At 46.4% G+C, this 23506-nt stretch overlaps 1 protein-coding gene across 4 annotated transcripts; it reads left to right on the top strand.

Moving 5' to 3' along the window:
• The first annotated feature begins 13652 nt into the window (after positions 1–13652).
• Positions 13653–23044, top strand: DIRAS3 (DIRAS family GTPase 3). Of its 4 annotated transcripts, none has more exons than XM_063427221.1 (2): positions 13653–13688; positions 21721–23044. In XM_063427221.1, the coding sequence occupies exon 2, from the start codon at positions 21819–21821 to the stop codon at positions 22413–22415; it is 597 nt and encodes a 198-aa protein (XP_063283291.1). In that variant the 5' UTR covers positions 13653–13688; positions 21721–21818; the 3' UTR covers positions 22416–23044. The 4 variants fall into 4 exon arrangements, with proteins under 4 accessions (XP_063283291.1, XP_063283289.1, XP_063283290.1 ...); XM_063427219.1 differs by lacking the exon at positions 13653–13688 and adding an exon at positions 21249–21334; XM_063427220.1 differs by lacking the exon at positions 13653–13688 and adding an exon at positions 21320–21348.
• The last annotated feature ends 462 nt before the right edge of the window (positions 23045–23506 follow it).

Below are 23506 nucleotides of genomic sequence, written 5' to 3'. Positions count from 1 at the left end.
CCCCGGTGACGCTCACACTGGCCTCCCCTCTATTCCGTCCCAGGGTAGCCAAGTGGAGACTTAATGAATACCTGCTTTCTTATTACACTGTCAAGGCGGACATAGCATCGACTCTCGGAGTATTTCTCCATCAACACCCCCGACCAAACGACCCCGACAATAGTATGGGAGGCACACAAAAGTGTAGTTAGGGGTCACTTCATTAGACAGGTCGCCACACTGAAAACATTGAGGGAGAAGAGACTGACCACACTTCTTTTTTTTTTTTTTTAATTCTTTATTTTTGCAGTGCATGTTTTAGTTAACAAGTTCACAGTGACATTTTCAAGTGAAAAAGGGATAGAATAGGGGGCGGGGCTAAGCCAGCAAACTGAGAAGTCGCAGAAAAGCTGGGCTCCCGCTGTGTTTGCCAATTTCGGACTAAAAACCCACTGAATCGAAGCCTAAAGCACCCGAGATCAGCCACCTACAACAGGGGTGACCCGGCAACAAACTTGAAACCCTAATTGAGTGCCCGACGGATCAGACACCCAGAATGTCTGGTGTTGTGTGTCCCCCCTGCGGGGGATGGGACCGGGGAGAGGCGGCCGCTCTCCTCGCCCAGACACTGGAGGCACGACCCAACAGATGCCCTGCTCCCCCCCCAGGACCGGCGGGGGTTATCCCAGTCCAATGCAAAGCAACAACCTACCCACAACCGCTGAGACTCATGGCGAGCTGCGGAGTAACATGAAACGGGACAACATGGCTGCCGCCACGTGCACCTGGCCCTCACAGAATGCGGAGCTGGAGGCCAAACTGGACGAGCTGTTCAAGTTCTGGGCGAAGCTGTCGTCCAGGGAGCAACGGGCAGGCACTAACACCCCTGCACTGCAGCTGACACTCACCCACACAGAGCCGGCACCACCGCGAGCTCAGGCGATGCCCAAGGTGAGCCACAGCCAACGGACACGTGGAGTCCGTGGGCCGAAGCGACAACAACCGCCAACAACAGGGGCAAAACATAAAACTCACCCGGCGAACCCTACTCACCGCCCAAAGCTCCCACTGATAAAGCTGAGAAGACAACACATCGCAGACAGGCATGGGAGGCGGCTGAAGCTACCAACACGGGCCGTGTCTAAACCCAAATGCCGACTAGGAGCTGAGAAAGAGGCCCTCCCGGGCACACTCCTGCGCAAATCCCGGGCTACCCGTTCAACGCACCGCACCGCACGGGGAGACCATGCCATCGACAGGCCCATGCACACTTCTTCCGAGCTGGGGGTTCACCTGGAGGCAATCCTTCCACGCCACCCATACACCCGAGGGGACAGCCACACTCCGGCGGACCTTTGGGCCCACGACCCTGTTGATGGGGTCAATGGACATGTGGCACGGGCCCCTGCTAAGGCCTCGGGCCGAAGAAACATGGCGCCTGGACGACGGACACCCAGGAAGCACAGGGGGAGCGCTGCAACCCGGGGAGCAGAGACACACATGCCGCAGAAACGCGCACAGAGTGAGCAGGTGAGGGAAACCGAGACTGCTCTCAGGCGCCCTCACTATACTTGGACTCTAAGTGGCATAGGCTAAACGCCACACACGGACTCTCTCCAGACCCAGTGTACCAAGGGTACCAGCCAGTTATATGACCATGACTTCATGCTGTCTACCTCCCATGTTCGTTTTACTATTTGTTTCTTTTCTTTTCTTTAGTCTTCATTTCTATATTGTCCATGTTGGTCTCGCAATTCTACTATCTTACGCCCTAATCCTACCGCAGTGCACACAGTATCTCCTGGCCCAGCCTGTAGCCCACTTGGAGTGTCTCCGCCATGTGAGAGTGTTGCATGTGATAGATAGATTGTACGTCTCACCCTATTATTTGTTACGCATTATTGTTTGCTATAGCACACTGTGACTAGTCAGGCGAGTAAGACATATTTACAGTTCGTAACCCTCGTGACATGTTAGAAAGATTAAGCCTGTTTATAATGTGCACACTAAGCTCACATGTTCAACTTGAACGCATGCATGTCCTAATCAACTAGTCTGCCAACTTGTAACTATTATAACGTGTGAGGAGCTTAAACCTGTCTGTAACCTGCACATTAAGTTTACCTATACAAACATGCATGCACACTTGTCCCCCTCATCTTATCACCCAACTCTTTAAATCGGTGACATGTGGGGGAATATAAGCCTGTTTATAATATGTTTTCGTTAAACAACAAAAAAACTAAAATGAGGCATTACTATATCGGAAATGTAATTCAATGTTGCTGTATTAACCCTATATTGCATACCACTCGTACATTTCCCCTTTCTTCATTCTGTAACCCACCTCGCATGCCTTAATAAAAGAAAGATTGACAAAAAAAGGGATAGAATACAGTAAGGTTGAGATCAAGTTTGTCGTGAAATGTCAGTAGTACAGCACTTTTTTTTTTTTTTTTTTGTATAACATGAAATAACAATAATGGACATTCAAATTATATACAAGCCTATCGGCAAGCAAAATATTCAAACTGAACTTGTTCATTCCTAGCGGGAGTTGTGTGTCTAGCTGTAGGTACTTGTGAGTCATATGAGTGGGTGGTAGTTGAGGGTCCAGATTGAGGTGTACATAAGCTTGTTTTGCATTGTAATCTAGATTATGTGAGTGGCAGGGTGTTAGTGAGTAGCGTATCGGTTTGCTGTGTGATTGTGCGCCGTGTAGAGTTCTGCTGGGGTTTATGTGCCTGTGTAGTGTCGGTCGTGGGGGTGCCCCCTGTGCTGGTGCAGTGCGTGGAGTGTAGTCAGTAGAGAAACCTGCGTTCAGGGGAGGTTTGCGAATGCTTATGAGCAGGAGTAACATTTGCCTTGTTTGAGAATGGTATTGCCGCTCAGACCCTTTCGTACGGTATGCTTGTCAGGGCAGGGTGGGTGCGTTATCAGGATGGGCAATGTATCTTAAAGCAAGCTATGGTCAAATGTGAGGTATGCATAATGTGTAGTACCCCTTATGTGGAGCTCTGCATGTCGCTGCTCTGCTTGTTAAACATGGTTTGTGTCCATATGTCAGTCCCATAGGCTAAGAGGGATGCCAGAGGCCATCCCCAACTATGTTTATAGATACCAACGTTTTCCTGTCAGGTAGGCAAAGGGCGTGCATGATAGAAGCACGACATGTGTTAAGAGTGTGGTATGGTCCTGATTCTGGATATGGAGCCCTCAATAGACCCACATCACAGTGCAATGTATGCCCTGTGAGGCCTCCTGCTTAGACATCCTGGCTGGGGCGCGTGTAAAGGGTTGTCTTCACTGGTTAGTCGGACATAATGCAAAGCACTCATAGTGCGCAGAAAGATTTTCACTGTATATCAAAACGTAACATATTAACTCTGTAAAACAAATTAGCTAGGTCACTGCGTGTGGGTTGAGACAAAGAAAATAAAACTTAGCAATAATAGAACATATACAATTTCTGAGTCACATATGCTGGAGTAGGTACACGTTTGGCATGCCTATTATAGGTGGAGAGCACGCTGTATGTACTTAGGGCAGACAATATCTGGATAGACTCTATAGTATGCTTTTTATCTGAATATTACATCGATATACTAATAGGGGAGAAATGGTCCGTGGAGGGACAGCTCTCTAGATCCGAAGGATCGGGCTATGTTGTCAGGTCCCGTGGGTAGGATATTTGAAAGCCGACCATAGCATTGCGGGTTAGGTGATGTCATCTGGTGAGCATGGGGAGTAAGCCATTGTGGCCTGGTACATGCTGTCCAGTTAGCCTTGGTAATTAGAGTTCTGCGCGGGGGCAACTGACTAAGCCGCAAGTGTGTTTCAGGGAGAGTCAGTCATCCCGGAAAGGATGGTTGCCACGTAGACTGGCCGTATTGGTGAGCGCGGGTCGCTGCAGTCCAGGGTTACAAATAATGTGTGGGCTACATTTCAAGTTAAATGTCTCGGCAGGGATCATCGGGGTAACTTACATGCAGTGTCCATAGGGTGTATAGTTCCTGGGGTGCCGTCTTCAGGTGGTGACCGCCGCGTAGGATTCCGGGGTTAAGCCTCTCGGAACAAAGGGGTTGATTTTCGCCGGGTCCTAGGCCTGTGCTGGGGTGGTTGGGTGGAGAGGTCGTTCCCGGATGAGCAAGGTCTGTGGTATGCCCAGTGTCCGCAGGAGGTCAGGGGCTTCCTCTATGCCATGCACCAAATGAGATGCCGTACCTTTCTGCACACTGAGAGCTCTGGAGTTCCGCCAGCGGTATGACACTCCGTGCTGTTGGAGCAGTGTGGTGAGCGGCTGAAGTGTCCTGCGCCAGGCCAGGGTGCTGCCGGACAGGTCAGCGGAAAAGGTCAGACCCCTGTTTTCAAACTGCAAAGGGGTCTTACCTCGGAGGGCCGAGAGAATCATCGCTTTTTCTTTGACGCTTCGGAAAGTGATTACAGTGTCTCTCGTAGCCGTTGGTGGAGCCTTGGGAGGTTTCTGGGTTCAAAATAGGTCAGCCGGGGTGATGGTCCTGGCCTGGTCGTTTGGCAATATGGCGGCTATCATACGCTGTACCACCTGCGGTAGGTCGGTCTCGGGTATCTCGTCTGGAAGCCCTCTGACCTTTAGATTCTGCCTTCTCCTGCTGTCTTCTTGGGCAGCATAGCGGCGTTCATGTATCTGGTTCTGTTTTTGTAGGTCCAGTACTGCCTGTTGCAGGGTCGTTAGGTCCTGCTGGTGCCCCTGAGACGTTGTCTCTAGTGTGTTAATGCGGCCTGTCAGGCCCTGCAATTCTCCCCTGAGGGCTGTTACATCTGCCAGAATATTTTTCTGTAGGTCAGCCAATAGTGCCTTCATGACCCCTGTGGTTACCAACTCCCCGTCGGAACCCGCTGGTTTGGCCCTTCTTGTGATGGCCGGAGCTGTTATGTAATCATCCTCAGCGTCTCCAGACAGATCGTCCGAGAAATCGGAACAGCCGCCGTGGAGGGCCGCCATGTTAGGCTCCAACGTGCTTCGTGCTTGCCTCCACATATCGCCGATCGTCCGCTCAGAGGTATGTTTGTCTGGTCCCGGTTTTTTATTTTTTTTCCCCATAGTGCTGTGCTGTAGGGGGATCTCTGTCGTCGTTGTTTGGGGGTCCGTGGGTAGTTTTTGGGGGATTTTTAGTCGTCGTTTGAGGCGAGGAGCTCAAGGTTTCTGCGACCGTTGTCCTCGGCAGTTCAGCCACGCCCCAGCCTGACCACACTTCTAACAGACATAAAGGCCATAGACACCCTCAACAAAACCCAACAGACACAAGCACAACAAGAACAACTGCTCTCATTACGTAGGGACCTGACCAAACTGCTTCAAACCCGATACCACAGAGATGCGCTGCGGCATAAGGCATTCTTCTCTCTACATGGCAACAAGAGTGGCAGACTCCTGGCACGAATGCTTGCTAAACGCAGACAACAGACGTATATTGACCGCATCCGCGACAACACGAATACGCTACACAGACTCCCCGCTAAGATACAGGAAGTAATCAGGTTGTACTATGCTGACCTGTACTCACTCCCGAGCCCGACATCGACACAGGCAACCACGTGACTATCGGATTCTATCAATGAATATCTTGCCAACCACACAATACCCACACTCGATAGGGACACGGCGACCTTATTGGACGAAGCAATCACACTGGAGGAACTAGCCGCGGCTATCATACGAATGGCACCAGGCAAAAGCCCGGGCCCAGACTGCCTTCCTCTCTGCTATTATAAGGCATATGCTGACATATTGTACGACCCTCTGTTAGCGGCATTCAATGCCATTAGGGAGGGACACCGCTTCCCCAAACAAACGCTGGCGGGCCATATCACCATCCTCCCTAAGGAGGGCAAAGATGTAGAACATTGCGGGAGTTACCGACCCATATCCCTTATAAACTGCGACCTTAAATTATTGGCCAAAATACTGGCCACTAGACTGCAGACACACATACCCACACTGATACACCCGGATCAGGTGGGATTCGTGACGGGGAGAGAGGCCCGAGATAACACTATACGCACCCTCACGCTGATACACGGCGACAAACACAGAAGAAGTAACCTTCTCCTGCTGTCAACAGACGCGGAGAAGGCCTTCGACAGAGTCAGCTGGAACTATCTGTTCCGGACACTGACACACGCTGGCCTGGGCCCGGGAATCATGGGGTGGATAATGGCCCTATACTCACAACCCTCAGCCCAAGTGATAATTAACGGGGCGCTATCAACACCGTTTGACATTCTAAATGGCACCCGACAGGGATGCCCTCTCTCCCCGCTACTTTTCGTCCTGGCCCTCGAACCGCTCATGGTGGCGATTAGGAATAACCCTGACATAATGGGAGTCCAGGCAGGGACGACCCACCATAAAGTAGCGGCGTATGCAGATGATCTACTTTTTTATGTGACGAACCCGGAAGTATCTCTTCCCAACATTCTGAAAGCCTTTCAGGACTTTGGGAGGATATCCAACTTTAAAATAAACCTCTCAAAATCATACATACTGAACATCGACATCCCGGAGCGCAGGGCGACACCATTACGCCAACACTACACATTCCAGTGGGCCACGCATAAAATTAAATACCTGGGTATCTGGCTTACACGAAAAGCAGGCGACATACTCAGGGAAAATTTCGACACGATACACGCACGGTTCCGCACTGAGCTGCAGGAATGGGCACACCCCCACATCTCATGGCTAGGCAGGATACAAGTAGTTAAAATGAATTTCCTCCCCCGCCTCCTGTACCTCTTCCAAACCATCCCCATCACGATCCCCCACACGTTCTTCACCACACTCCGCACAGCCTTGGGAAGATACGTCTGGAATGGGAAACGACCGAGACTTAGACACACACTACTGACACAGCCGAAAGATAGAGGCGGCCTGGCCTTGCCGGACTTCACCCTCTATTACAGGGCATGCCACTTTCTTCGGATAATAGAATGGACCAAACCAGGGGTCCGGAAACAATGGAAGCAGGCAGAGGAACACGACGCAGGTGCCCCAGTCGCAATACTACCATGGCTGCCCCCAGGGATAAGGCGCGAGAACAAGAAATGCTCCCCGTACGTAAAGGCCACTCTGCAGGAGTGGCACAGCTCAAAGGGGAAGCACGACTTAGCACCATACCCATCGCCCCTGCTCCCTCCCCCTGACACACAACCCGAGCTTCCCCCCCGGACTAGACCCTAGAGCGTTCAAATCCCTTATACCAGACCCACTACCTAGATTCAAACACGTCTACACGATGAGCGGCCTTAAAACACTAAGGGACCTAGGGGGGGAAGGAGAACACAACCTCTTGACGCGTCTAAAACATAAACAAATCCAAACATACATCGCGACGCTCCCACAGGGGCCCATCCTGACAAGAGCTCCCACATATTTCGAAGACCATTGTCTGACCCCGGACCCACTGACCCACGGAGTCTCCCTTATGTACACCTCGCTCCTGACACGAACACCGACCGCACAGCCCAGCTTTATGGGAAAATGGGAGGCGGCACTGGGACGCACATTCAATAACGCGGAATGGGAAAAAATATGCTATTTGACGCACCACTGCTCCACTTTCAGTAAGACCCAAGAAACAGCGTATAAACTACTAACTCACTGGTACTGCACACCCGCCGCAATGAGCGCGCTCATCCCTGACTGCCCCCCAGAGTGCTGGAGATGCGGCACGGAAAGAGGCACACTACTGCACATCTGGTGGGACTGTAGCAAGATAACCCCGTTCGGGAGGAACATACACAAAATCATAGGACAGTTCACAGACGACCCACCACCTTTCGGCCCAGCGGAAATGCTACTACACCACACTAAAACCACCCGGTCCGCATACAAAAGATCAATGACAATACGTATCCTCAATGTAGCTAAAACAATCATTCCACCACACTGGAAAAAACAGATCACTCCTCCGTTGGATTTGTGGTTCACCCAAATGGAGGAACTAAGGTCACTGGAAGATCTCCACGCCACCGCAAACAACACACACCAGACTTACCTTAACACATGGATGCACTGGCTGCTGAGAGCGACAAAACCAAATTACTGGGCAAACCGCAAACCCGGGGACAGGACTGATACCCAGACGCCCTAAGGACCCAGACGCAGACTGACCTGGACCCACCTGACACCCCTTCGCCATAACCCATTACCCTTAGCGAACCCACTAGCCACCCACAACCCGCGATACCCAAGAGTCGGCGAAGCCTATCTAGGCCTACGAGACCACTGACGACTGGGGTAGCCCGGTAGGGCCGACATTAGACTACCTACCAGGACATAGACTAGGCGGACCACATGGTCGGACGAGACTGGTATAGTCCTGACCACACATAATCAGTGGGACGACGACTCCCTGATGTAACACACAAAGTCTAGGTGGGACCGGCGGGTCCACATAGCGCATGGGGCCTGAGAGCCCACACTCACTCACGCCTACGCAATATTACCGGCCACTACATCTGCTACTGACACCCTCTACCACGATCCAAACATCTAACGGAACCAACCGCACAGGGGGCTTCCGAGCCCAGATGACGCTTTCTTACCCATGACCCAAACCCTACCTCTGTAAAATCTGTTGTTGCATGCATGGGTACACACTGAATATGCCAATGGAGACCTGCGAGTCTCACAGCTCAAAGTTGATTTGATGTGGTACGCATGTCTACACACTAAACATGCCAATGGAGACCTGAGCGTCTCACAGTTTACGAGAAAAATAAAAATATATTTAAAAATAAAAAAATTACATTGCAGGGTTAACTCCACCTCTAGTGGCTGTCTACTAGACAGCCACTAGAGGTCACTTCCTAGTTTCTAGCACAGGAAACCTGGATTAAAGAGGATGCTGAGAAGAACCTTGGCCTTTTTGTCTTCTAAACTACACCAAAACTGGGCGACCGAGCCTATAGACTTGCGGCACCATAACCACTGCAATGCGCTATACTGGAGTTGGTGCTTAGAGTCCCCTTTTAACGATGTATTCCACCGTGACCGGGCTTTAAACTAAAATGAAAATTGTCTATAACGAAAGTAGGGAATGTCACCGTTTATGCCTAAAAATCAGATTTAAAAAAGGATGAAGTTTATAATATTTGCCTGTGTTCCCTATTTCCAGGGATTGTGAACATATAAATACATTTCATTGAAATACAGCAAATTTCTAGCACAAGCTCACAAGGCAAAACTGCAGCTTTGAGCAGACCTGATCTGCTTACAAATCAACAGGCATACAGCCAATGTTGGGAAGGCTTGCTTGGAAGGATTTCCATGCATTTTAAGCACTGTGCATGTCGGATCATACACAAAATGTCATATTGCACTTTTAGTGTTTCCCTGTCCAGTCCTCCAGCCACTCCAGTGGTCCAGGTTTTGTCCTTATCCACAATGGAACAAAACTGGGAAATTGTATTCTTTGATGAAACAGAAGGTTTGCTCCCATAACAATGGGTAAATGCATTTCTATATTGATACTGTAATGTGATCGTGATGACAGTGTGTGTTTGTAGAAGAATCTGTATATTTTTTTTTCTGGGTGCCAGGTCCATCTAGGATTAACCCTTTCTGTTGTAAACCTAGCATGATTTTCACAGTGAGAAGATGCCAGCGTCCATAGGAAAGCATTGAGAATGCTTTCCTATGGACTGGCTGCGCGCGCGGCTCTTGCCACGCATGCGCATTCAGCCGATGACATCAGAAAAGGGAGGAGAGTCCCAGCGCTGAGGGAGCCCGGCGCTGGAAAAAAGGTAAGGAATTAACCCCCTTCCTCAGCCCAGCGGGAGTGGGACCCTGAGGGTGGGGGCACCCTCAGGGCACTATAGTGCCAGGAAAACAAGTTTGTTTTCCTGGCACTATAGTGGTCCTTTAAATACCATTTGATGAGCAGTTTTATTTTATTTCCGTTAAAATTTAATATAGAATGGGCTAAAAAAAATCACTTAACATAATGATGTTATAAATTATGTCCTAAAATATTGATTTGTTCTTCTTAAATCTTGCTCAGCTTCTCTGCTTTGTAAGTGGATGGCGTACGTGATGTCAAATACGTGGGTTCTTAATGCCGTATTGTTTCGTAGAAAAATATATATTAAAAGTCATTATCCTTTTTAGATCGACGTATTTGCATGTGGAGACGCGAGGCTGTTTACACTGCATGTTTTGTATGCATTTCCAGAGCCTTTCAGGGGAAATATATTAATGTACAATTCACCAAGACAATTACTTCCTGCACGAAGAATTGTCAGCAGATGTAGGCATCCTATTTATAGAATTGGCAGCGTCATGGGTAATGACTTCATACAATGTGTGTAATTCATGGAACCTGACAGATTGCAAGAGAGCATGCACACAGCTGTGTAACCTGCACACATGCTGCTGATAAGGCTGTGGCACCTTGCTTGATGTCCCGTACTAATGATAATTATTTTAGAGTGCGCAACAGGCCCTGACGTGCGTCTGATTGGCTGTTGCAGGGCCTCTTTGAGGGAATCGAGGACAAATCTAGTTTTTTCCATTTCTTTGGGAGAAGAATAACAAGCTGTATGATGGGGGCTAGCTATATTGTACCCTAGTCATATATAGCCGTATGCAAACTGTGGTGCTTCAGCCACTGCAGTTGCCTGTGAAAGGCCAACATGACGGAAAACTTCCGTCATGTCCTTAAGGGATTAAAGACCACCATTAACATCTTCCGCCTATTGCAAAGGTTATAGCACAAGGAGCTTCCTGTCTTAATGGATAACGGTCCTTGGAATTGGTAATATCTTAGCAATGGGTATTAGCAAAATAATAGTGTGTATTGGCTGAGAACTGACCGTCAGACCCAAGGTGCATAAAGATGGCTGTCAAGGGGGAGTGGGAAAGTTGGGAAAATGATATCTTTAAAAAAATTCAGTATTCATGAATAAAAATAAAGAGATTTAGCCCCAGGCTCCTCAGCCGAGCACAAGCTTTCTGTCCAACATATACGTTGTTACCTCAGCTGCGGATTTACGTTACACAGATATGTTTCTACTTCAATGTTATGTTCGTTTCAAAAACTAAAATGTGCAACTCAATCCTGTCACGACAATGTACCTGTTGATAAGCCTGTCCTGCTATCGTGGCACCTCAGGCCTGTTTGTAAACCCTATTGCACGAAAAAATAAAGAATTAAAAAAAATAAAGAGATTGTATATTATAAAGATTATATTAAAAAAATAAAAATGTAATGACTGTCATCCTTTTTTTTTTTTTAAATTCTTTATTTTTATTGTGCAAAGATTAACAGCGAGCGTGCAGAGCCACGACAGCATCCGCATGCATTTTTCACAACATTTCAAAGTGTGGCATTTTTGACAGCACATTTTTTATATAACATAACATAAGGATAGCAGGCAATTAGACTTCAGTGTTTTACATTTTTCAGCATGCTAGGCTAAACAGGTGCATAACAAGGCTAGTTGCGCTGAGGCTTAAAGGTATATAGAGGTGCATCGTTATATGAGGAAGCTTTTATGTTTAAGGTGTGGTATGCTCATTGTTAACAACAGAGATATGCCAGGAGCTTTACCGCTTTCAGTACATGCTGGCATGTTAACTTGCTTTCAGTTCGCCCATGGTACTACATAAAATGCTTATCTGACCTCCTGTGCTGCAAAAAGCTTAATATAGACATGCATGTTATGAGACATAGAATGCAGACAGTAAAATCATAAATAGTTTCTCTGCTGTACATGGGAATAATTATGCCCGGACTGGCTCAGATCCAAGCAAGCCTGAACCTATCTGTGACATCTCTCCCCGCATATCCCAGTGTGAGCAGGCTAGGAAACCGAGAGGGAAAAGGTAATGGCGGCAGACAGCAAGGGAGTCCAGTTATAGTGGAGGAACCTGAGCAGTAGCGAGCACTCAGCCCATAGCGTCCCAGTCTCTTTGGTATCAGCCAGTGCCTCTTAGGGGATGAGTGGGAGCCCCCTGTGCCGGTCTGTGCTGCCGTGATGTGAGTTGTCGTTCCCTCGGACCGGCAGTGTGTGGCTTGGGTGTCTCAGCGTGGACCGGTTTCTGTGTCGGTGAGTAATCTGTGGCTCTGGATGTGGGTCTCTCGCGAGTGATTCCTGCTGGATGCACCTTGACGGCCACAGCATGAAAGTGTTGCCTCTTACCAGGTCGGCCCGCAGGTATGTTCTTTGCAGGGGGAGCTGAGTGGGCCACTTCCGGACCTCGCTGCCGATTTTGGCGCCGTCACCTATGGCCTCCGCCATCTTGACTGCTGCGTCTTAATGTCAGATCAGGGCGGCCCTGTTGTTGCTCCCTGGGTGGTCTGGGCATGCTGAGGTGAGGACCGGGATCACCCCCCCGGTCCCAAGGGGGGGGAGCGGGGCCATTTCCCAACTGGTCTGGCCCTTGGTTGAGCACCGATGGGCAGGATAGCGGAGCAGCGGCCGTCTGCTCCACTCACCGCCGGAATAGGCCTCGTTGGCGCCAGTGAGGATTCTTCCACCAGGGGACTGAAACCAGTCAGGCCAGCCTCACCCTGGGTTTGGTACTCTCCACCCGATGAGGTGTACCGCCGTTTTTATGCCAAAAGCCTGAGTTTCTTGCTCGTTTCGTTTACGTTTTCAGGAGCTGGTCTGACATGCGACCATCTTGCTCGGCGGCCTGGCCCCGCCCCGACTGTCATCCTTTTAACGCACAAAGCTGTCTGTAATCACAGTAGTGATTTGCAGAATTCACTGACGCTATAAGTAAAACCTATAGTTGTATACGTCCGAGGAGGAGCTTATAGTTCCTTCTCTGAGTGTACAACAGTTTGTATGGCCGGCACACACCGGTCCCCATCTCACATGATCTGATGGAGAACCCATGTCATGCAGGGGGCAGCTGGCTTGGCATTCTCAAAACCAAAGCCATTTACTAAGAGTTTCACCTAGAAAAGAATAGGTGCATTTGGTCGCTTTATTGATCTGTGTCCATAAAATGCTGTAAATTGTGTCTAGTTTTTGTGCTGATCATATATCCATTTCATTTTTGTTAATTGTATCTTGTTACTAGTAATAGTACTCTAGAAGAAATCCCTTTACTGATCGCTGTTTGAAAGGGATTAGCTTTGTATTTACCCAAATCCATCTGTCTATGTTTGGGTCTCCAGCCTTAGCTATCTGTTACTGGATTACATTTGCGTTTGGTGAAATTGTAACCGAGCAACATTTGTGCAGTCCTGATATAAAGCTGTAATGTGTGGGTTTTGGTTGTTTTTTTAAATTATTTTTTAAAAAAAATTTTATTCCACACAGTTCACTGTAAATAAACCCTGTTTTTCATTGTACTTCATTCCCATCAGCAGTGAATGTGTTAAGGTGATTTTCTCTCTGCGGGTCTATGAATGGGATACTCCATCTGGTTAAAACATGAATGAAATGTGTGGGGATTCAAGCAATCTCTGTAAAATAAAGCTTCAGCTCTCAGCTGTACAGAAGGAGATGTTTATTAGAATAATCAAACCTTATTATTTCACTAGTGATGGGCAGCAATAACATTGAAAATAGGGAGTATTTAATGCATGTGCTGTGATTTCGTGTAACACGTCTCCCCCTGTACAGTGAGCCCACTATGGAATGGTCCTGTCTTTGCTTTGTAACTGGGAAACCTACCACCCTGCATTTAGCATCTGAGCCGGCTCGTGTAGGTAAGTGAACTCCACATGGTGAATGGTGTGTGATGGGGTCCTGGGCTGAGAGGGACCTTTTTCCTGGGGCCACGTAAGAGATTTGTATATCGGGTATGCGGGGTATTCCACATGTAACCTGGACATACGGCAGAATAGATCACTAGGGGCCACGCTGCCTGTCCTATACAGAGAATAGTCCGTCAGTAACCTGGAACACACACAGAGTATACCCAACGGGTACCTAGAGTCACATAATGAATGCCACTAGTCATTTGTGCCACCTGTACCTTAGTGCCATATACTACGAATGTCACCAGAGACCACGAACAGGGGACCCCAACCGTAACTTAGTGCCATATACTACGAATGTCATCAGAGACAATGAACAGGGTGACACAAATGTAACTTAGTGCCATATACTATGAAGGTCACCACCGACCATGAACAGGGGACCCCAACCGTAACTTAGTGCCATATACTACAAATGTCACCAGAGGTCAGAAACAGGGGACCCCGTCTGTATCTTGGTGTCATATACTAGGAATGTCACCAGAGACCACGAACAGGGTACCCCACCTTCAGCTTAGTGTCATATACTAGGAGTATTACCAGAGACCACGAACAGGGGACTCCACCTGTAACTTAGTATCATATACTACAAATGTCACCAGAGACCACGAAGTGTCTGTAACTTCCTGACACACACAGAGCACCCACACATCCAGGTTACCACACTTAGCTTGGGGACACAGAAACACATTAGGGACTTGGCCAGTAACCTGGAACTACATGTTTTCTAAGAAAACTTTAATATTAAGCCACATACAGGCCAATCAAGTGTTCTCGTCCACTAACAGAGCAATACGGCCAAATACAGCCTTGTCCAAAAGTGATGAATCCTTTCAAGATAAATATTCCACATGTGTACTTCTCCTCCTGTTAAATTTTCGTGTTAGACGGAGTTATATATTCCCGACATGGGGTCACACACTGCTTACACACAGCGTGGCTCCTTATGTCGTTACAAAGCATTAGCTGCATTACAGTTTAATTCCCTACGAGGTATATTGATTCTCAACATACATATTCACAGCTTCTTTAACAGTGGGGTATATTGAAAATCCCAGATTCTTTCTGTGTATGCAATCTGCTCACAGTGAATGATGTTAGACACACATAGTTAATGGTTGCCTGTAGTTGATATGAGAATGTAACTGCCCATAGCCCCACTACCCTCACTTACAGACTAACTGTGGAGACCATGGGGTAAAAATATGTATACAAAATTTATACAATTAATGTCTGTGCTTAGGTATAAAAATATTTCTCATGTGTAATAGGGTGCGTAGGGGGTGACTGTGGCAGAGTGAGGGGCATTTGTGTAACTGGGTGAGCGGCGTAAGGTGTGACAGGATGTGTGAGGGGTGGTGAGTGTGACCAGGTTGAGGGATTATTGAGTGGTGAGTGTAACAAGGCTGAATGGGTGAATGACTGGCAGAGTGAGTGAGGGACTGACAATGTAGGCTAACTGTGTGTGGATGGAGTGATAATACGTAGGGGGACTGTGTTGAACACAGTCTCCTCACACTATAATACCTTTTTTATGTAACATTTGCCCCTCCTGCTCTTGGGCAGGAAAATGCATTCCCTGGTGGTCCAGTGGGGTCACTGGTGGTCTGTTTCGCTGGTGCTCTGTTGGTTCCCTGGCGGTCCAGTGGGCTACCAGAGCAAAAGGAGGCCTTCTAGCCCAGCACTCATTGAGAACGTCAGAGCGCAGGCTGGGAAACCCGGTGCCTGCATTAGATCTCCCTCAGAGCGCCAGAACCACGGACCACCACAGAGTCATTTTTTAAGGGGCTGTGCATGGAGATTTTTTGGTCTCTCTGCTGGCTCAAGGGGAGCCTGATCAGAGCCAGAACTCCAGGCTCAGACAGAGGCCCACTGCACCCCTGTGTGAGTTCAGGCCTTAGCAGGTAACCTAGGTCGCCTTATGGGTAATCTGACTCTGGGTATAGTGCTCCTTTGGACCAGCTAACTGCAGTTCTTGTCATTTTAATTTAGCCCTGAGGAGAGAGAAACGCCACAATTCTGTCTCCCTAGCTTCTCTCTTGGGTGCTGAATTAATAGCAGCAGCTGTCCACAAGTGTACCTTCCAGCAATATCAGGGGAAACCAGGATATGTGTAACCCAGTGCTGCCATAAGCTTAAAGGAACACTTTAGGGTCAGGAACACAAACATGTATTCCTATAGTGTTAAAACACCATCTAGCCACCCTGACCCTAAATATAGCAAATCATACATTTAGTCCAGTCTGCTGCTGCTGCTGGCTCTGCCCCTGATCTGCCTGCTTGGTTGACATCATCAGAAGTCTTGATCAAAGCCAATCACAATGCTTTCCCATAGGAAAGCATTGGATTGGCGGAGACTGTCAAGGAGGCAGAGCCAGCACAAGTCAAACACAGCCCTGGCCAATCAGCATCTCCTCATAGAGATGCATTGAATCTAACATCTCTATGAGGAAAGTTCTGTGTCTCCATGCAGAGGGTGGAGACACTGAATGTCAGTGTTGCACACTGTGCAGCACTACCCCAGGAAGCACTTATAGTAGCCATTTGAATTCAATTCAGAAAGCAACCGAATCTACTTACCAAGCTTACAGAATCTGTGCTGTGCCATCTGTTTGGTTGTAGGGTAGATTCATTATGACTTTTCATGACCAAATGACTAGGCATGTGCATGGGGAACATTTTTGGTTCAGTTCGGCATTCCGAAATTCGGAATTTTCGCACTTCGGCAGTTCGACACTTCGGATATTCGGCACTTCGGCATTTCGGGACTTCTATTGCAGCCGCTTAGTAGATAACTCCCTAATTCCCACGGTATTAGGGAGTTATCTACCAAAAGGCTGAAAGACCTAAATTGGTCTTTCAGACAAATTTACTAATACCAAGTAAAAATGACTTAGTATTAGTAAATTTTGCCCCTACTGGCTATACCGCGAGTAGTGGCATGTCTATTAAACAGCCTGCGGCTGCTCACTGTTTAAATATTTTTTTTTTAAAAATAGCCCTCCCCCCTCAGCGGTGGGTGGGAGCCCTAAATACTAATAAGGGGGGGGACCTAATGTCCTCCCCCCTGGCCCCCACCCCTGAGCGGCGGGTGGGGGCCCTAAATTGGTATAAGGGGGGGGCCTAATGTCCTCCCCCCGGCCCCCACCCCTGAGCGGAGGGTGGGGGCCCAAAATACTAATAAGGGGGGGGACCTAAAGTCCTCCCCCCTGGCCCCCACCCCTGAGCGGCGGGTGGGAGCCCAAAATTGGAATAAGGGGGGACCTAATGTCCTCCCCCCTGGCCCTGAGCGGTGGGTGGTGGCCCTAAATACTAATAATGGGGGGGACCTAAGGTCCTCCCCCCAGGCCCCCACCCCTGAGCGGTGGGTGGGGGCCCTAAATACTAATAAGGGGGTGACCTAATGTCCTACCCCCTGGCCCCCACCCCTGAGCGGCAGGTGGGGGCCCTAAATACCAATAGGGGGGGGGACCTATTGTCCTCCCCCCGGCCCCCACCCTTGAGCGGCAGGTGGGGGCCCTAAAAAAAATGTTGTCGTCCCCCCAAGTGACTAAGGGTCCCCAAACCCCTAATCACCCCCTACCCCAAAAAAATGATCCCTCTACCTACCCCCCTCACCCTAAAAATAATGAGGGGGGACCTTTAACTAAGAACCTGTAAAAAAAATAAAATAACTTACCATTCGATGTTTTCTTTCTTCTAAAATCTTCTTTTTTCAGCCCCCAAAAAAGGGCAAATAAAAAAACATAATAACCGACGCAATTAAAAGAAATAATAAATAAAAACAAATTCCTCCTTCACCCATGGAGGGCTCCGCGCAGACTGAGCTCTGCAGGGCGGGGGAAGGCTTATAAAGCCTTTCCCCACCCTGCAATTAGGCTCAGAGCACTCTGATTGGTGGGTTTAAGCCATCCAATCAGAGTGCTCTGACAGGTAAGTCTCTACATTTACCTGTCACAGCACTTTGATTGGTTGGTTTGAAATCCACCAATCAGAGTGCTCTGTGTCATTTTACACAGCGTGGGAAAGTTCTTTGGAATTTTCCCATGCTGTGTAATTTGACTCATAACTCTCTGATTGGTGGATTAAGTAACCAATCAGAGAGTTATGAGTCAAATTACACAGCGTGCGAAAATTCCAAAGAACATGGGGGGGGGCAGGGGGGAGGACATTAGGTCCCCCCCTTATTAGTATTTAGGGCCCCCATCCACCGCTCAGGGGTGGGGGCCAGGAGGGAGGACCTTAGGTCTACCCCTATTAGTATTTAGGGCCCCCACCCACCGCTCAGGGGTGGGGACCAGGGGAGAGGACATTAGGCCCCCCCCTTATTTTACTGTAGGGCCCCCACCCACCACTCAGGGGTGGGAGCCGGGGGGAGGACATTAGGTCCCCCCCTACTAGTGTTTAGGGCCCCCAACCACCGCTCAGGGGGGAGGACATTAGGTCTCCCCCATTATTATAATTTAGGGCCCCCACCCGCCGCTCAGGGGTGGGGGTCGGGAGCAATATTTTTATTTTTATTATTTTTTGTTTTGTTTTTTTACAGTCAGCAGCAACAGGCTGCTCACTGTTTAATAGACATGCCCCTACTCGCGGTATAGCGAGTAGGGGCATAATTTACTAATACTAAGTAATCTTTTCTTAGTATTAGTAAATTTGGTTGAAAGACCAATTTAGGTCTTTCAGCCTTTTAGTAGATAGGGAGTTATCTACTTATTCATTCCTGTCATTACATTGACTGACCAAGTAACTTACATTTTATATGAATGTATGTTACTTGATTGTTGTAAGTGTTGCAAATGCTTACTGGTGAATCCTGGCTATGTTTGTATACTTTTTATTTAAAATTGGTTACAGTGTAACGTTCTTCTTCTTTCACTGGGTAAGTATATTAGTACTTAGGCATAGGCAATACTGTGCTTCGGAACTTCGGCACTTTGACACTTCGGAACTTCGGCACTTTGGCACTTTGGAAATTAGGTAATTTCGGAACTTTGGGACCTCGGCAATTCGGCACTTCAGCAATTCGGACATTCGGAAGTACCCGAATGTCCGAATTGCCCGAAATTCATCCGAATTCCTATTCGGACCGAAACGAATTGCACATGTCTACAAATGACTTTAGTTGCTTTCATTTCATTATGACTTGTATTACTTTAGTTATATAATTGCTCAAACTCTCCCTATAACTATCTTCACTTTTTCCCATTCTATCAAAAGGTGGTGTTTGATGTTTAGAAAGACAGGAGCTTCAAAGTGTTCGTTTTTTTACGAGTAGGTGTGGATAAGTAAACGCTTATTGATTTATTATTAAGGCTTTTAGATCTTGCTGCAACAAGAAGGGATTAATGGATTTAGTGAGTGCAGGTTCAGGAGCAGAGTGTGGGAACTACGCAAGGTTTGTGTCTTTTAATAAAAGTTCTGAGTTTGGCTTACATATTACAGTTCTTTCACAACATAAACAGTATGTGAGAAATGTAGCATTTGAAGCGACTTTGTCACTAAAAATCAGCGTCATCTAATCTCTTTCTATAATATTCCCTGAGTCTGAATCTTTTTATTTATTTTCGGAGTTCTCTGAACACAATTATTATTAGTATTATTTGCTGAACACAAACCAGAGAGACAGATTTGGGACCATAAGCAAATATTAATGCCTTCACTAGTAAGTTCTAAAATAAAATAAAGTTTAACATTTATTTGAAACATAGGATGAATATCAAACTGATGAATCAGAGCAAAACATCTATTATAATCCATTGTTTGATTATTATTGATAAATTAAGTGCTGCCGTTGGGAGGATAGCCATTTTGGTGCAATCCCAATCACAATTTTCTGATCTGATTCAACAACATTGTTATCATTATTGGTTTAGTGAAAAATTGAAAAATGCCCCTACGGCTTAAAGGAACACTATAGCGTAAGGAATACTTACCTTTTTTCCATCACCGACACAAACTAACTGGCTCTAACTTCAGTTGCAATGTTATCTGGTCGGCACTGCGCATGAATCCTCTTTGGAGTTGAATTTTAAATGACTGAATCAAACTGGATTTCTGCAGGTTGTAGAAAGGCATCAGGATACTGTTGTTTTGATCTTTTTATTATTGTTTGTTTGTTTGTTTTGTACATTAGGCAGCTGATTCCCATAGTAGGAGGGGAAAGGCCACTAATATAGTGCTCCTCCAGGCTATTGAAAGGGAAGCACTGTTCCCTACAAGTGACAGCCAGGAGGAGGTGCTAGGCAGGGGTGCTGGGCTGTGAACTTTCTCCATTGCTAAGGTAGTGTGACTAGTTATCATTGCGTTGAATACCTGGTTTGTTCCCTGACACCTCACCTCCTACACCCTCACATCTCACTTGCACTTGAGCGAGGCTCATCTTCATGTCTGCCCTCACCTCCCACTCCTCCTCCCTCTGTCAGTCCGAACACTGGCTTCCTGTAAGATTTTGGACTAAGTTTGAATTTCTGATGCTTATACCTATCCTCCTAAATACACAAGTATGTCCCGTCCAGGTCCGTAAGCTCTGTCAAAGATCTGCATCCATCCTCTGTACGTACTCGCAGCTCTGACACCCACCTTCAAGACTTCTCCAGAGCTGTGCCGTTACTATGGAACTCCCCTCCCTGCTGCTTTAGACACTTACCCAGTCTGAAGTTCCTTCAAAAGATAATTAAAAAAACCAAAACGTTTTTAAGAAAGCATATCAATTAAACTGTTAATAGCTAACCCACCTTGCTTCCTCTACTGCAACTGCGTCATTTAAAAAACGAAACATTTATATTAAACTATTCTTGTAACCTACTTTTTCCTATATATGAAATACATCCTACCCTTATCCCTTGTACCACTTTATCCCACTCCCTCTTAAATGTAATCTCCATTGAGCAGGTCCCTCAGCACCCTCTGTTCCTGTGCATCCAACTCGTCATGTTACAAATATGTATCTGTTAGTCCACCTATTGTACAGCGCTGCGGAATTTGTTGTCGCTTTATAAATATTAATGATAGTAATGAATCATGTTCTTTTTTTCCTGTTATTTTTTTTCCTTGACATACCAGCTTGCATATTGGCAAGGTTTGCGTACACAGATGGGGATATGGCTCCTACAGTGGAGCCTGAAGCTATGGGTCATCAACTTTTGGGCTGCAAACCCAGGTGTTTCTGGAAGCCAGCAATGGTTCTGGCAAATCTACAAAACATTGAGGTTTTATTATTTTTTATTTTTTTTGAATGAAGTGTCTTTAAAACTAAAATATACTTGAAACCAAAGGGTTTATTATGTTCATTATGACTTTTCAGAGTGTAATATGTCCATAAATGCTACACAATATCAAGGTGAAATTTCATTACCAAAAAGTTGTCTGAAATATTGCAAAGCAGTATTTTTCATTCAGAGTGACAAAATGCGAGCAAACCGAAGAATTCCAGCACATCCACTAGGTGGCACAAACTGATCTTCATCATTCATACTAGACTGAGAAAAAAAAGGAGAAACAAAGAGTGTGGGGAGGGAACAATTTGATGCTCTGTTTGTGCGAGATCTACATTTCCAGCTTTCTCCAGACAGCAGGATCAAGAGACTAGCAAGGTAATGTTTATCAGGTAACATGAACTGTATCCTTCATTCAGTCAGGAGCATCACCCTATGGTAGTACATTACTTCTTGACAGGTGGAGCTATGGACCAAGGATGCTACTATCTAGATTTATGGACTATTCCTATCCATGCGTGTGGACATCCACCTACTTTACAGAGTACTGAATGCATTAGGGATGCCGAGATTCAACTGTGTCACTAAAGACTGTTTATAACTGTGTTCATGTAACAGCTTAGATATTTTTTCTATCTCCTCTTAGTTCTTTCCATTAGTTTTCAAAATCTACCTGGTCCGCGTAGAGCAGAGTAAAATATTTTTGTTTGTGAGTTGTTTGATTTCAGATTTAAGGTATCTCATGTTTTTGTTTTTCTCCATAGTCCTCCGTATATCTTGAAGCGGAATGTTGATCTTGTGAATCTCTTACACAAGATTAGAAGCACAGAAGACCTTTGGAGAGGTTCAACTTGGAAGCAACATGCCCGAGCAAAGTAATGATTACAGGGTGGTGGTTTTCGGAGCTGCCGGAGTTGGGAAAAGTTCCTTGGTTCTTCGTTTTGTGAGGGGAACATTTAGGGCAACCTATATCCCTACTATTGAAGATACTTACAGGCAGGTCATCAGCTGCGACAAGAACATCTGCACTCTACAAATTACAGACACAACAGGAAGTCACCAGTTCCCCGCTATGCAGAGGTTGTCCATCTCGAAAGGTCATGCTTTCATCCTAGTCTACTCTGTCACTAGTAAGCAGTCCATGGAAGAACTTCAACCAATATATGAACAGATCTGCCAGATCAAAGGTGACACACACAATATTCCTATCATGTTGGTGGGTAACAAGAGTGACGAAACTCTCAGGGAAGTACAGGCTAGTGAGGGAGAAAGTCTAGCCAACAAGTGGAAGTGTTCGTTTATGGAAACGTCTGCAAAGCTCAACTATAATGTCCAAGAACTCTTCCAAGAACTCTTAAACTTGGAAAAGAGGAGAACTGTTAGTCTGCAGGTAGATGGAAAGAAATCCAAACAGCAGAGGAAGAAAGACAAGCTGAAAGGAAAATGTTCATTAATGTAAAGAGACTTTTCTGGGATAAAGATACTCTCATTGCTGCATGAGGCAAACACAACCATCTTAGAGGTTGGCAAAGAGATGAGACTTTTGGCCTGAAATGAAGGTGAAGATGACCATTTTTAAAACAAAAATGATCATTACTGCAGCCATTAAATATTATATTGGAGTAACGCTGAACACGTGTCTGTGACATTTCATTTAACAGTATGTGGGTTTCCCTTTAAGACTTTTTGTGGCCAAGAGGGTGAGTTATGTAGTCCCGAATCCTTTTGTGCTTACAGGGTTAATAACGTCCCCACACAATAAACCAGGAACATTGCACAATGTCAATTATCTGTGCTTTACAAGTTTTTAATGGGGTTTGCCAGATAATTCTCAATTAATTAACTTGTGTGTTGGGCCCTTCCTAAATAAATGATGTCATATAGTGGAACCTATGAGGTCTTTAGTTGTTGTTGTTGTTTTTCTTTAATTAAGCTTATTAAGCATTGCACTAATAAAGAGGCCAACTTATAGGACACGGTTTACGTATTTTTCCTAAAACTCCATTGTGGGCTTTTTGTCCTTCCAACGTATACTGCAAATATAGAAAAATGTGTCCGCTGTAAATTAAACATATGTCACAATTTGAACGGGCTCACAGTTTTTTTTTAAATATTCAACTAGTATTTTGCAAAAATGTCACTAATGTTTTTTGTAATAACTAAATCCAAACCAGTATTTTTGAGAGCAAGCTGCAGTGGTTATATCGCCCCTTAATGAACCAAGGCACCCAAACTGCAACCTGTAGAAGAAGTTTAGTGTTAAATCGAGTTTTTAAGTATCTGTATGCCAGGTAATGTTCTGTGTTCATCATATTACCTGGCATCGCATGGTATGCATTAGGCAGGCCCAATGTGGATTATTCACTCAATTGTAATAAAATTCACCAGCTTAGTTGTAGTCACAGCGTGGATATTTTAAGTTTTGCAATTTGGTTACATTTCTGTGTTTAGTGAATAAACCCCCTTATTGTTGGTGTTCATAGCTTTCATTAAAAAAATATGCTGTAAGCAGCCCCATTTGGGTACTCCCTTTTTTAACCCTTTCAGGGT

Source organism: Pelobates fuscus, chromosome 7, assembly GCF_036172605.1.
Source record: "Pelobates fuscus isolate aPelFus1 chromosome 7, aPelFus1.pri, whole genome shotgun sequence".
Lineage (NCBI taxonomy): Eukaryota > Metazoa > Chordata > Amphibia > Anura > Pelobatidae > Pelobates > Pelobates fuscus.
This window is presented reverse-complemented; position numbering and strand designations above follow the sequence as displayed.